The following is a 14,576-nucleotide window of genomic DNA, read 5'->3' on the forward strand; positions in this document are numbered from 1 at the left end:
AATAATGAAAGAACAGTTTTATAGACTTTTTTGTAATTTGCCTCCATCTTGATTCTCTAATAGGCGTATTAAAGAATGCGACGTCACCATGTGCGATGTCAAAAAGCGACTTGATCTTTGACTCTTAAAATTAAGTCATATTACCAAACGTCACAACAATCCCTAAATCGATTAAAGTAAAAATTTTTGTTTAAAAACGGCATAAAGTGGGCAAATTACAAAAAATTGTATAAAAACTCCTTTCATAAGACCTTGAATCACTCATTCTTTAAAATAACTCGTGGCCATTTATTTTTTAAAATTGAATTCGTGCTTCAAAATTGGTTTTATGAAACTTGTTTATTAATATACTATTATAGAACAAAGCCATTTTTGAAAAAATATAACTAGCTGGTCAAGTGAACAAAAATTTTAAGCTTTAAAATTTTTGTTGCCTAAAAAATAATACACATAAATTTTAATGACTCCATATCAACTGTATCAATATCCAATTGAATGTGCTTGATGATTCTTAATTATGGGTGTGTCATAATCAGGGGCGTCACGTCGGAAGGTCAAGAGGAGACATACCCCCACCTCGCAAATAAATACAATTTTTTTGCACATCTATGAACCCATAGACTGTGTTTTTAGCCGTTAACCTCTACACGTCTTAATTAAATAATTAGAAACAATTATTGTTGTGTCTAATAATTTAATTAATAGTGGTAGGTTCTATAGAAACGAGTGTGTTATAATATTACATTTTCTTCACACGGCCTACTTTATAAACTCGTCGTCTCATATTCATATTCTATAAAATAAAATCAATTCCAATTTTGTCCCAGTTTCTCCTTGAACTATATCCAATGGTCACATATACATATAGTGTATTCTTTGCCTAGCAGATGGCGCCAGAGTGGTGTTTGTAGCCGATGGCTCGACAGTACCGAGCGCCAAAGTTCAAATGAATTTTAAGTAGTTTCCTGTAGCGCTGCCATAACGCAATCAATACATTGGGGTCAGCAAATATTTTCGAGGTATAAATAAAGTGTCGAAATGCGTTTACATTTGCTAGTTAATCAAATGGCAACCTAGTGTTAGTCACAGTGAGATAGTTTGAAACTGAGTTTGAGTGCATAGTTGCGAAGAATCTCAACGAAAACGTGAGATATTCGGAAGTTTAAATGATTATTAATTTAAAGAAGCATGAAAATGGCGGAAAAGTCCGTAATGCTGACGTTCCAAAATAATTGTGAAGCTATTAATAGTAATTGTGTCGAGGTTATAAACGAAGCAGACGAAAAAAATACTAATAATGACATAACAGAGATAGCAACAAATACAAATAAGCCGGAAGACGAACCAGAAATGACAGGGACGCAAGAGGACGCTGTTGAAAAATTTTTAGCGGGAGAAAGCAAAAACGACTTCACTGATGATCTCTTATTGGAGAATATCGAATCAGAAAACGACGGCATTGAATTCAAAAGCGACAATGTCATTATGGACTGTCCTGAGATTGAAAAATCCGAATTTTTTGATGGGCCAGAAGAAGAAGATGGGGAAGACGAGAAAATGGAAGCTTTGTCGTGTGGAAACTCCATAGAGGAAAGCCTAGAAGCGGAGAATACTGAAAGGTGAGCCTCATTTCTTTATATCTCTTCATAAATATTTTAACATTCTTCGGTCTTACCGTCTACCATATGCCAATTTCTTAAATAATTCATTGGAGACAATAGGTTGCGAAGGCCGGATGAACGTTTCTTTTAGATTGGCCATGAACTAACATTCTATAAAATAAACTGTAAAAGATTGTCGCTATTTTTTCCTTGAAGCATCAAATAAAACCTTATTGTTTATTAGAACGAGAATCTTTTCGATTATTATTATCTAATAAAACTTAAAATAGTATTTTAATGTTTCTCAACTGAGTAATTTCCATTTATCACAACGATTAATTATATAGTTTATGTCACAATGTCATTCCCCAAATTTTACATTTTCTTCCCATCTATTGTTTTGTCACATGAGAACAAAACTGAAGATCCAACTGAAACTCCTCTTTGAATGTTGTTTTGCAACACGAAATTAAAACATTATTTAAAACAAGTCTTTTTTATTATTGCCATTTTCGCTTACCATTAAATATTTATTTTTAGTGTAAAAAAATATATAGAATTTCAATCACAAGCAAAAACAGTTTCTAACAGTTTTTCCTAATTTTTTCTTATATAATAGAAAAAACATCAAGCTTATTAAAAAATACAAAAAAATTTATATAAACAAAATTAAATATTTCCCCTTTTGGTTGTAATATTCTATTCTGCTACTTTTTACTATATGTAAAAACTTTCAAAAGTTCAATATAAAAAACTACCTTATACTGTCATCTGACTGATATTTGCCAATGAAACTTTTTTTTGTCATTAAAATTGTTAATTAAACAATTTGTCTATCTTAGGAAATTTATTAATTGAACTAAGTGTAATTAAATCATCGCTTTGATCTGKTGCCTACCTGTTATTACGCCTCAAATTACTATTTTTGAAAGTAAATAAGTCAAATTGACATATACTTGACAAGAGTTAAAAATGAGGTTATTAATGTAAAGATTTTTTTAGAGTTTACATTATGAAAATGACAATACTGCCCGAAATTTTAATTCCGCAACTGTACATAAGTATACTATAGTAAAAAGTAGTTTTTATCGATTTTCAAAAATAAAACAACATTTTTGATCAGTGAAAAATGGTGATTCATCGTCCTACCTTGTTTTTTCAAAAATATTTTCCATTATAATGATTTTAAATTTTGTTTTCAAAAATGTCAAAAAATAAAAAAGTGCTACGTTGACGAGTTTTTAATAGTAGGTATATTCGTAAGGCGTTTCGTAAGGTAAGTTTTGTGGAACGAGTTCAAGTTTATGAAACGAGAAGCGAAGCGCGAGTTTTATAAAGAAAGAGTTCTCACAAATGACTTATAAAACAAGTTTTTTAAGCTATTTTTTCTGTTTTACTCATTTTACGAGTACGTGCTTTTTTAACATAAAAGTTATTTTTTTTAGTTTAGGAACTTTTGCCCTAATAAGGCGGTAGCTGGTAATAAACGCCACAAAGCTTGAAAAATTCGATTTTTGTAGTGTCAAATCTCAGGTATTTTTCAAAATTTTGTTGAATTAACAATGAATACTGCAAATATTTCATGCACTCCACCTGAATTAAGAGAAATCGCTAAAAACACCGCTGAAAATTTACTAAATTGAACTGGTCTATTTCAGCACTCGAATTGGTGTTGAAATGGTTCATTAAAGCATCAATTTTGATATCGAAATAAGCTTTCTTTCAGACGCAGAATAGAAAAATAACATTTTATGTACAAAACTTTTTTGCAATTGCAAAAATTATAAAATAAATAATTATAAATAATGTGAATAGTTAAAAAGAAAATAAAAATATAAATTCCGCGTCATCTGTCGCGTTAGAAACATACTAAAACCTGTTCCGTACAGCCTTTTTTTTCCATTGCTCAAATACGATTTCATAATACTTAAAAATGTCAATTTGTTTAAATGTTTAAATATTTTGAAAATATTCTATAATTTATTTATAGAGAAAGAAATTTTGATATTTCAAAAACGCAGTAAAAACATAGGTGCCTTTCTGTTTTAAGAACAAAGTTGATACCCATTTCTAGAATAACCGGAAGTGCTGTCATTTTGAAAACATTTTCATTGAGGAGAACCTCACCAGCTTTGACTCGATAGAAATTTTGAGATAATTATCATTAAAACAATATTATGTGAGGTTATTATTTATTGTCTTGTTTTCGAAAAAAAAGATTATTTTTGCTTAAGAAACCTTAACTCTTAACAGTAATTTTTAACAAATACATCAAACTTGACACATATAATGAAGGATTTTATGTGGTAATGTAAAGGGCGAGTAAATGCAATTATTATTATCGATAATGGAATTAGTTAACAAGGTTATTTCAACAAGTTTTTGTTCAATATTGTCTTATCATGACTATCCACATTTAATTAAGTAATAGCAATAAATACACCTTTGTTTAACAAAATGAGGAAGGGAGTAATCCCCTGGATTTTTTATTATTTACAAAATTGATTATGTAAATTGCGATAAATAAGTAATTACTATGTTAATGATATTTGAAATAAAATATAAGATTTTGAGTCTTTTTAATATTTAGGTAACTTTTATCGCGTGGCTTAAACTTTTAAAAAAAGAAAGTCTATTATTTTTTCTAATCTATCGACCTACTTCTCCCTCAAGAAATTCAAACTTCGTTGACGTCATAGCGGTACACATAACACAATAGTGAGGGTAAATGAGAGAGGGTGCTCTTTGAAGGGCATCTGCCTAACCCTGGCAGGCGACAAGGACCCSTATGAGAAGAGTCCTTAAGAGTGAAGCCGCATTATRCCAATCAGCAGGGGATGAATCGTTGCAAGCTTGAAATGCACCTTAAAATAGTTTGATCGTGTGCATTGCGAAAACGCCACCAAATATGCCCCAATGTTTGGTGAAAACTTGCGGGAATTATTATGGAAAGACACGTAATGGCAATAAAGTAATTTATCACATGTTACCAGCCAACCCTAAGCTGCAATCCAAGTGGGTAGAATTGTGTACAAACAAGAAAAACGTGAAAGTAAGTGGGTACGCTCGCGTGTGTAGTGAACATTTTTCTGAAAATTCTTATCAGAGAGATTTACAACACGAGCTTCTCGGATTGCCTCTACGCAGAAAACTGAAACCTGATGCACTTCCTGAGCTGAATTTACCCCTCAAAGTGGCCAATGAAAAGGTTCTGGCAACAACTGATCATAATATAAAAGATGAGAGGTGTTCCAAGCCGTGGAAAATGCCSATGAGGTCCAGTATCAGAATTGCGAAAAAAAAGTCAATCGAGTGTCTAAACCATTCCCGCAAAGAAAACTTGTCTGAAAATTTTTCCGACAAGGTGAAATTCATGGCAAAACTATTGCTGAAATTTGAGAGAAACGAAAACGTGTCTCTGCCTACTTACAACTTTGCTTTGTCTCTGGATAAAATCCAGGAACTTCAAACGACTAATTTGTCTCCAAGGTAAGAAAATTTTCAAGTGAGAAATGACATTTAGAGGTCGAATATACAAATGCAATGTGCGCTTTGGTCCCAGTATTGGCCTCGTGCCACTTTAGTTCGATGAAACCGGGTTCAAGGTTTCTGCAGGATGTCGTGTTCTGCCATTACGACCTTGACAAAAATATTTTCTGTCTGCTTGTTGCAGCCTACCATGCACTTAAGCAATTTGCATACTGACATGAACAATAACTGTTGTTACAATACCCACGCTAAAATTTTTACATCAAAAAAGGATAAATAATACACACTATGCGTCAAATACATGACTGATTACAGTATTTAGGAGGAAAATGAATAATAAAAAAAAATAAAAAAAAACTGTAGCTTGAAATCCGAAAATTCGATTTGTTAAAATTTTCAATTTCAAGCCAATAAAACCTTTAAAGAAATCAATCCGCATGAAAAACAAGAGGCCTGCTTACGATCGTGTCTTTCCAATTGTCTTGAGGAGTGCAATACTACAATCCAATTCCCACGTTACCAATTTTCCATTTATTGAGTCGAAATTCGTAATGTTTTTCCACCGCTCCTCGAAATGGATTTTTTCCCTTTTGCTTCGAGAAAGTTTGATCAATACTGCACGAATTGCTGTAATTTTCTTATTAATTCTATTTAAGCGGGAATGTGTTATTTATTAATGTGATGGGCAGACACCACAGTTTTTTTTCTCCGAGATACATGATTACTATTTTTTAATTTAATATCAAATTAAAACATAAATTGAGAGAGAAAACGACGCTGCAAACGAATTTTTTATTATTTAAAGAACAAACAGTACAATAAGTTGTATTTGTGAACCACAGGGAAAGTCATTAAAAAATGTGATTTTACCATCTGCGTACATAAACAAGCATCAATAATAATTGCTATGCGTATCAAAAGAATTAATTAAAATTACATTTTTGAATTAGGCGGAACGCATTTTATTAAATAACTAATTGAGACTGTCATGTATACTTGAACTGATTTACTATATCACTTTCTTGTTATTACAACAAATTAATACTCAACTGTCATTTATTTTCTGTTATGATCGTTACGGTATTACAGGTTTTATGTTGTTACAAGCAAATTACATTACGGTTTGTCATGTAGCAATTTCAGGCTCTGCACTAAAGTGCAGTAAACTTTTACTTTTGCTTTTAATTTGTAGAAATGTTTGGGAAAAAAATACTCAAAATGAACAAAAAGTATGGAACCAAGCTTTTTTTTTGAATCATTTGCCCCAGAAATTAATAATTAATAAAAATTGCTATAAAAATGTGATCAGAATTAAAATTTTGTATTGTTTTGGAGTTATGTGATTTATTTTTAAATGGCAACTTATATGAAATTTTTTTTCGATAAAAACTGAATAAAATGTTGTTGTAATCCTTAGATCATACCTTTTATAAATAAAGGTTTTGTAGAAGGTTATTTGAAAAAGTTAAAAATTTTGCAGAATTCAACAACAAAACAAAATTTCGAAAAATTTTATTCTTGAGAAACGTTTGCATTTTAATTTTTCTAAAAAATAGTCTTTAAGCAAAAAACGTTTGGCTTCAAACTTTCTTTTCACGTGGTATACCTACTTGCCTATTTAAAATATTTAATTGTATCGAAAAAATTAAGCTTAGAGTTGATACTATTGTTTACAAAATTGTTTTGATGTAACGACTAACGGGATTAACACATTATGTTCGTGGTTTCGATTTTGTGATTCTTTTTCGTAATTTTTTTAATCATTATTGATATAGACCTTTCTATAAAAGTATTTATATTTCTTTATTTCTTTTTGTTTAAATCTAAGTTAAAGTGGTTTGTGATTTTGAAATTAAGTTATAATAATGAATAAAATATAGATGAAAGATATGAAACTAGTTCATTTTTAAACCTTAGATCATAGCTTTTATAAAAAAGGTTTTATAGTAGGTTGTCACTTGAAAAAGTTAAAAATTTTGCAGAATTCAACAACAAAACAAAATTTCGAAAAATTTTATTCTTGAGAAACGTTCGCATTTTAGTTTTTCTAAAAAATAAATAGTTTTTAAGCAAAAAACGTTTGGCTTCAAACTTTCTTTTCACTGCCTATTTAAAATATTTAATTGCATCGAAAAAATTAAATTAAGCTTAGAGTTGATATTATTGTTTACAAAATTGTTTTTACAAAAATAAACCTTGATGTAACAACTAACGAGATTAACGTATTGTGTATGTGGTTTCGATTTTGTGATTATTTTTTGTAGATTTTAAGCATTATTAATATAGACCTTTCTATTAAAGTATTTATATTTCTTTTTTTTTTAATCTAAGTTAAAGTGGCTTGTGATTTTGAAATTAAGTCATTAATAATGAATAAAGTATAGATGAAAGATATGAAATTAGTTCATTTTTAAACCTTTTGTTTCTATATTTTTCAATGTTGCCAACTTCAGTTCAAAGTCACAGTTACTTTAAACAGAAATTTAATTGAACGCATGGTATTTTTTGCACACTCAGGACTCAAGTTGACTACTTAAATACGAGATTAAACATATTTTTATATTCCTTTTCGGTTAAAACAATAATTTTACTTAAAAATAAATTTAAACAGATGTACTTTGGATCACAGTTTTTAACCAAAAAAATGGTCATAGAGTATATTGCCATTAAAAAAATTAAAGAACTCAAAATGGTAAAAATTTTCTTCTTGAAAAACCGTCATATTTTTATAGCAGATATTTATTATCTAAACATGTTTTTCGAAAAATGAATAACTTTAACAAATAAAACTTGGTTCCTTACTTTTGTTCTAACTTCCTCATTTTGCAATTCCACAACAACATTTTTTATTATTCGTGCCTTTGTTAGCTGTTTAATTTCTGTAAATACAAGCCCAATAAGCATCCCGAAAGTGAAACATAACAATCTAAAACCCATTCTGGAATTCGACAAGATGATTAATCGTGGATTCCCGATCAGTTCTGGAAGTGACGCTAGAGGGGATGACGTTAACCTTTGCTGGTTGGAATAGGGCGAGCACACGTGGGGTGTGAGGTTGAGGGCTGAGGATGTATTGATCGAGATGTGGCCCCAGACTGCAACAGCTCCAGCGTGACTCAGCGGACCATAATTGCAATCTGACCGGACATCTTGCTATGCAGTATATTCACCCTCAGAAATTGGTTTTCGCCTGTTGCGTCCAAAACTCCTCTTGAAGGTTTCTAGCTCAGGTGGAGCTTTTCCCGGATGAAATCCGGATTTGCCCCATTTTGGTTTCTTTTACGACGTGAATTTGCCTCCGGAGCATCTACGATCTAATTGCACAAAATCGATCATCTAGGCGGTGGCGGATAGACGCTCGTGACGTCACCGGTGCTCATTTGGAGGGGCGCGGCGCTTGGTCCAAGCTTGAGCTGAACCAGTGTGTTTCTGCGGTCTTGGGAGTGAACCACAGGACCGTTGTTTCGTGTGTTTCAATAAAATCTCAGTGCAAGAACTACCGCGTGTGCAAGGTTCTCTTGGTGGGTGCAGACAGATGATAGTTTTACAGTTTGACCGGAAGTTGAGCAATTTCCGTTCAAATAGTGGCGCGCCTTAGTGAGTTCTAGCAACGACAACTATGAATTTGTCACGATTTGGTTCGATTGTACCAGAAATTCAATGCAGGTGTTGGCTCGGGGTCACGACATTGAAAGAAGTCGGGTCAAGGGTCACGCGTTTCGTGGTGGCTACCCTTCGTGGCGCAATTTGAAACGCGAGTCTGCGACGATAAATACTTGTTTACTCCTTTTATTAGAAAATAAATTGCTGGGGAAAAAAAGAGAAAGCACAGGATTTGGATAGGAAGGTTGATTCCGCTATTGCCTCACGAAAGTGTCACCTTTTCAAGTCAAACATATAATCTTAAGAGAAGTAAACATTCAATGTCACAACTCACTTCTTGTCTCCAGAAAAATATGATCGTGTTCAAATAAGGATACCACTTTTAAAAACACAATATAATTGTACAAAATTCAATATACCAACAAAGTTCATAACGAACCTAGATGTATACCACTATTTTTGAACCTTTTATAAGTCTTATAAGTTTTTTTAGTAATTTATTTTTAGGCGCAAAGTAGAAAAAATTGATTCAAGTACCCCTGTAAGTAATTTTTCAAAGGCAGATTACGTCCTTTTGCCCCACTATGTACAGCCTGTCTCAAGTTTTAGAGCCGGTCTAAAAATAAATATTTCTAATTGATAAAAAAATGTTTGCTAGTGCAAAACAATAGAGGATTATATAGACTTCAATTTAGTATTTTTATATTGCTCAAAATTTTTAGCGTATGTCAGTGAGACCCAAAACACTAATTTTGGAAAAAAAAATTTATTGGAATCTTTTCTACATGATAAAATTTTTTCTAATGGTAACGTCGTCAAAATTAACAAATGTAAAAGTTGATAGATTAACATTTTAATATTGAAAATTTGTAATTCTGATAATTTATGACCAAGTTTGGGATGATGTGCTGCTAATGCATTAACAATAGAACGGAGGCCTCACAATAGAGCTCAGGTACGTCATAAATGTCATTGCGGACCTTTTTCTTTTGTCAAGAAATTTTGGCCTGATCACCACCACCATAAATTAAATTAAATTATTGAAACTTTTAGATTTTCAATATTAAAATGTTAATTACTCAAAATCTATCAACCTTTGCATTATTCTATTTTCACAATTATTACTACAAAGTGGTTATAAATGATTTTCATCTAGCCAGCTGTGAATTTTCCATGTAAAATAAAAAATGCCGCTTTACGAAAATAAAAAATGAAATGTTTTAATTCAAAATTAAAAAATCACCATTAAGCGTCCACTTCGAAAATAGGCTATAAACTTTTTTCTTCCAAAGTATACATTATTATCAATTATTATTGGAAATTAGTTGAAACAATAAAAGTTTAATTGACAAGAATTTATTATTAATTAATAAGTGACACAAATGACAGATCTAGAGCTTTCAAAAAAAGTAAAGCGGCACAAATAAAGTTACATGCAAAAAAATTCCAAAGCTGGCTAGATGAAAATCATTTATAACCACTCTGTAGAAAAAATCAAGGAATTTTCTCACGTAGAAATTATTTCAATTAAGTGAATTTTTTTTCAAATTTGTTTTTATGATCTCACTTTCAAACGCTAAAAATTTTGAACAATATCATAGCACTAAACTGAAGTCTGTATAATCCTCTATCATTTGCACTAACAATTCTTTTTGTTTAGTTCGTTTGCCAGCTGGGAGATGCAAGATATCAAAGAAAAAAATTGTGGCTTTGCAAATTTTCTTTTCAGGCTACTTAGGATAGCCTGATTTTGATGAGTCGAGATTTTATTTTACAAAATGAACAGAGCAAAGTCCAACATGATTTCGACAAGCAATTTTTTTTTGTCTGATATATTTCTTAAACATAGTAAATTTTATCATTACTCATTACTCGTAAGGTTTTCCCGAGCAAAGTTCAACACATTTTAATTAGTCGCGTTGTCTGATAAAATTACAAAATGTTTAGATACAAGCGGAAAAGTGAGTTATTTATACGTATAATACGTAGCATATGGCATTTCCGATTGTGTGTTTTCTGGTACTTCGCCATTAAAGAGCCAAATTTTGATAAACATGTTGTTCTATGAACTCACTACAAAGTGTCCTACATTGGACCTCTCATCTAGAGATAAGCAATGTCGCATCCAAGCGTCGCAAAAGCCGTCCTGTCCCAATTTCTTTGAACCCATTACTGCATCCTATTTCGCAACCTCCCAGCAAACATTACCTTCCCATTTTATTAACATTAGCAATGAACCACTTATCAGGTAACCAACAAGATTACAACAGTGACGTAACAAATTACGCCGACCCAGTTCCTTATCAGCTTTCCTTATTTACCAGCCCAGGTGGGAGCGGAAGATATTCGGATGTTTGGTATTTCCATCCGGGGCATTATGCACGTTTCCATCCGTCAAGAGAACCCTTAGGGCCACTATGCCCCAGTGCGCGGTGATGGGATGCAACAGCTCCCATCGCAAAACCAAGGGCGGCTCCATACGCTACCACCGCTTCCCGGGGGATGCAGTGACTCGCGCCCGCTGGGTGCAAGCATGTGGAAAATACGTGCAAAACTGCTCAACGGCGCGAATCTGCTCCAGACATTTCACTGACGAGAGCTACGAAAGAGACGTTCAGCACGAATTGTTGGGCTTACCGACGCGCTGTCGCCTCAAAAAAGGGGCCACTCCTGATCGCAACCTCCCCACAGACTTCCTCAAGGAGGACACACTTCCCGAGAGTGCTATAGCCATCCTGCTGGCTGTGGGGCTTGTGCCTGCAAAGGCGCCGAGGCAGACCACGGGGGGCTTACCCCAAGAGTAAGTCGAGAGACGCGCAGCCCAATATTTAGTCGTAGGCGTTTCGCAAGCTGAATTCGAAGCAGCGACCGGCTTTCTAAGTCCCCCTACTCGGGCTATAGTTCATTTGCCCGAGGGTCCGTGACCGAGCGAAGCCGACCTACTTCTCAGTACGCTGATATGTTCGCGGGTCTTTGAGTGGGTCTGTCGTCAAACGGGCCAAATTCATGCACGTGTTACACAAGCCAATCTAAACAAATCTTTTCGAATGCATACTGCGACGTGAGTTCTTACACAAAACGTACAACACCCAAACAAGTTGCAAAATTTATCTTTTGTAAACAAAAATTATCAAATCAGTCCCGTTTAATTCCCACCACACGTTACCCACATCGATTTTTGTTTCAGTTTGACCAAAATGCAGATAATGGAGGACGTCCGGGAAGGTGGTAGTGTCCAGCCTTCCTCACCGGGACATGCGGAAGAGCGTGTCAATGAAGAAAGTAACAAAACGACTCCCGAACCCGAAGAAAACGGCTTTGAAGAAGAAGGCGACAATCACGTCGAAGCATCACCAAAGAAAGAAACGGAAAGTGAAGAAGTGAAAGACGAAAAACGCACAACCGAAATAGAAATCGGCGAAAACCTCAAATCGGAGACCAGCCTCAATGAGGAGAGTTGTAGCAACACAAGTTCAGAGGAAGCGTCAAACAAACGAAAAGCTGAGAGTCAAGACTCCGCCAATAAAAGACTGCGACTAGACATACAAGAAAATTTCATCTCACGTGATAAAATCCTCAATGAGTTCATCGAAATGTCCGATAGTAACACCGTGGAGCAGCTTCAGATGCAAACTGAACAGATTTTGGCCGAAATTCGAACGCTAAATGACCTAGCCAAGGAAAAGGAACGCGAATGGAACAACATTATCCACTTAAAGAAAATGAAGGAAGAGCTCTTACTTCGCATGCAACGCCGGAAACAAGTGATGTTGCTCAATAGTGACAGGAATGAAAATGGTGATGTTTATAGTGAATCTCAAACAGACAGTGAGCGATTAAAAAGTGCAAACCAAAGTATCCTAAAAGCGAATCTAACGAATCCTAACAAGACGCTCCGAATCCACAACTCCAACAAGCACCGAAATATATTACCAAAGCCTCAATATTCACAAGAAATAAACGGATCGCTTGACTTTAGACAAAATAAGCAACGACCTGTCCTCGACGTCCAATCCATCATTGCCGATTACCGACAACGACATCCAGAGATTGTGCCTCGGAGAGGTCGCAGAATCCGTAATTCCCACAATGACAGTAAAAACAACATTCTCAACTTTTCCAACTTGGCGCTWGGTTCTGGCGCTCAAGTCCACCAAAATGTAGACTTACAGAGCGAATTGGGAATTCTTCTGAACGCCGTGGATGGGGTAAATTCAATTAACCAGTTTAGAATTTTAGTAAATTGGTTTATTTCGCAGAATCGTGCTGACTCACGGCCATCGAGTGCGGAGTCTTCCACTACACATGAGCCTTCTTTTAAAGATATGTTGGTGCAGTTTGCCAAATTGTCGCAAAGCGAAAGACATGAATTGATCCAAAATGCAATCAAACCGCCCCCACCCTATCCAGAAGTGACGGTTCATCCGGTTCCCACAACCAACACTGTAGCTCCTACCAATTCACTTCTTCATGGCATTCTCACAAAGGTATTTTACAAATTCAATTTGTGCTGTTCTAATTGTGATTTTTAGAGTCCTTCAAAGACTAACACTAAAACATCGTTTAGTCCGACTTTGGCTCGTTTGCTCACCGCTCCGGAACGATCTAATTCGCATTCACCGACAGCAACTACCCTTCCTAATAATTTAAATAATGCAGCCAATATGTCTATCTCGGAAATACTTTCCACAAGCAAGGTACAATATCACTAGTTAATGAAAGTTACGGAATTATTTTTTTTTAGGCTAGAAATGAGATAACCATCACTCCTCTCGGTACCCAATATGAATCACCACAGAAGGGTAAATCACAGGTAAGTTGGCTAAATTTGTTAGTAAAACAATGTAATGGTGTTGTTAAGGAGGAGGAAGAGGCTGAAGACAGTGCTGATCGGCTCGTGATTGACGAAAGCAGTGAGGTGCTAGATAGCAGAGGTAGAGGTGATAACAGTTCTGATGCCGGAGACGAAGTACCTCAATGTCAGGGTTGTAATCAAAAATCGGCTCTCTTCGTTTGTGCAGGATGTGGGAACCAGTGGTACTGCAGCAGAGACTGTCAGGTAATTCAAATAGACTTTGTAAAATCTGTTCTAAAGACAACTTTTCAGGTATCTGCTTGGGACGAGCATTCTGAAGTTTGCTCCGGTTAAAAATCTGTACTTATTTTTATACTGCATGAAGTTATTTATTCTTTAAGAATTAAAATTCACACCAAATAAATTTGGTACCTGTATAGAAAAATTGATGCAATGAAATAGCATTCCTTGGAGAAGAAAAAATTCTTGCCTTGAATTCGTAGTGCTGTAGCTATTACGTCATGCATCAATGTGGCTTATTTTGTTTAGTAGAACCAAAGATACCCAAAGCTTAAATGATCATTTAATGCATTTTGCTACAAGTAGCGAGTCAGATGGCATTTAAATCATCCCAATTTGAAAAAAGTGTTACTTTGTACAAGAGAAAATGTACGTATTTATTACAAAATGCCAAAACATTTCAGTGATTCAAAAACACAATAATTATAGTATGTACTACTTAGTCAAAAATTTTATTTAGAAAAATCACAACCAATTTTGTTACCTATAAGTAGATTATATTTATGAATTTGTACTAGTCAGTTAAATTGTAGTTACCCAAATCAGTTTGCAATGTTCGTTTTATGTGTTGTGTAAGTGCCATTTATGTAAGGGTTGTGTAATTTTTTATGTTTCTATCATTTAGATTTAAGCAGGATTCTGTAAGATAAATACTGTGATATCCAAGAATGGATCAACGATACTTAATTTAAATTAAAGCCAGTATCTTTCATAAGCAAATTTGTGTTTTCATTTCCCAAAAAATGATGTATCTCCGTATTCTATTTTTAAGATCAGCACTTTGTTAT

The 14,576-nt window shown here is 34.1% G+C and overlaps 2 protein-coding genes across 7 annotated transcripts; both read left to right on the forward strand.

The window, feature by feature from the left end:
* The first annotated feature begins 973 nt into the window (after nt 1–973).
* Nucleotides 974–14,508, forward strand: LOC123014450. Of its 6 annotated transcripts, none has more exons than XM_044413584.1 (8): nt 7,967–8,687; nt 10,942–11,493; nt 11,881–12,901; nt 12,953–13,180; nt 13,226–13,390; nt 13,438–13,506; nt 13,555–13,752; nt 13,801–14,508. In XM_044413584.1, exons 2-8 carry the CDS (start codon nt 11,111–11,113, stop codon nt 13,840–13,842), a joined length of 2,106 nt encoding a protein of 701 aa, XP_044269519.1. In that variant the 5' UTR covers nt 7,967–8,687; nt 10,942–11,110; the 3' UTR covers nt 13,843–14,508. The 6 variants fall into 6 exon arrangements, with proteins under 6 accessions (XP_044269517.1, XP_044269519.1, XP_044269521.1 ...); XM_044413586.1 differs by having other exon boundaries at nt 11,018–11,493; XM_044413585.1 differs by having other exon boundaries at nt 7,967–8,611.
* Nucleotides 4,187–6,229, forward strand: LOC123014452. The gene is made up of 2 exons (XM_044413588.1): nt 4,187–4,653; nt 4,708–6,229. The coding sequence occupies exons 1-2, from the start codon at nt 4,510–4,512 to the stop codon at nt 5,092–5,094; spliced, it is 531 nt and encodes a 176-aa protein (XP_044269523.1). The 5' UTR covers nt 4,187–4,509; the 3' UTR covers nt 5,095–6,229.
* Nucleotides 14,509–14,576: the final 68 nt, after the last annotated feature.

Source organism: Tribolium madens, unplaced genomic scaffold (assembly GCF_015345945.1).
Source record: "Tribolium madens isolate multiple individuals breed KSU strain unplaced genomic scaffold, Tmad_KSU_1.1 Scaffold_97;HRSCAF=244;Tcas5.2_LG3a, whole genome shotgun sequence".
NCBI classification, from domain to species: Eukaryota; Metazoa; Arthropoda; class Insecta; order Coleoptera; family Tenebrionidae; genus Tribolium; species Tribolium madens.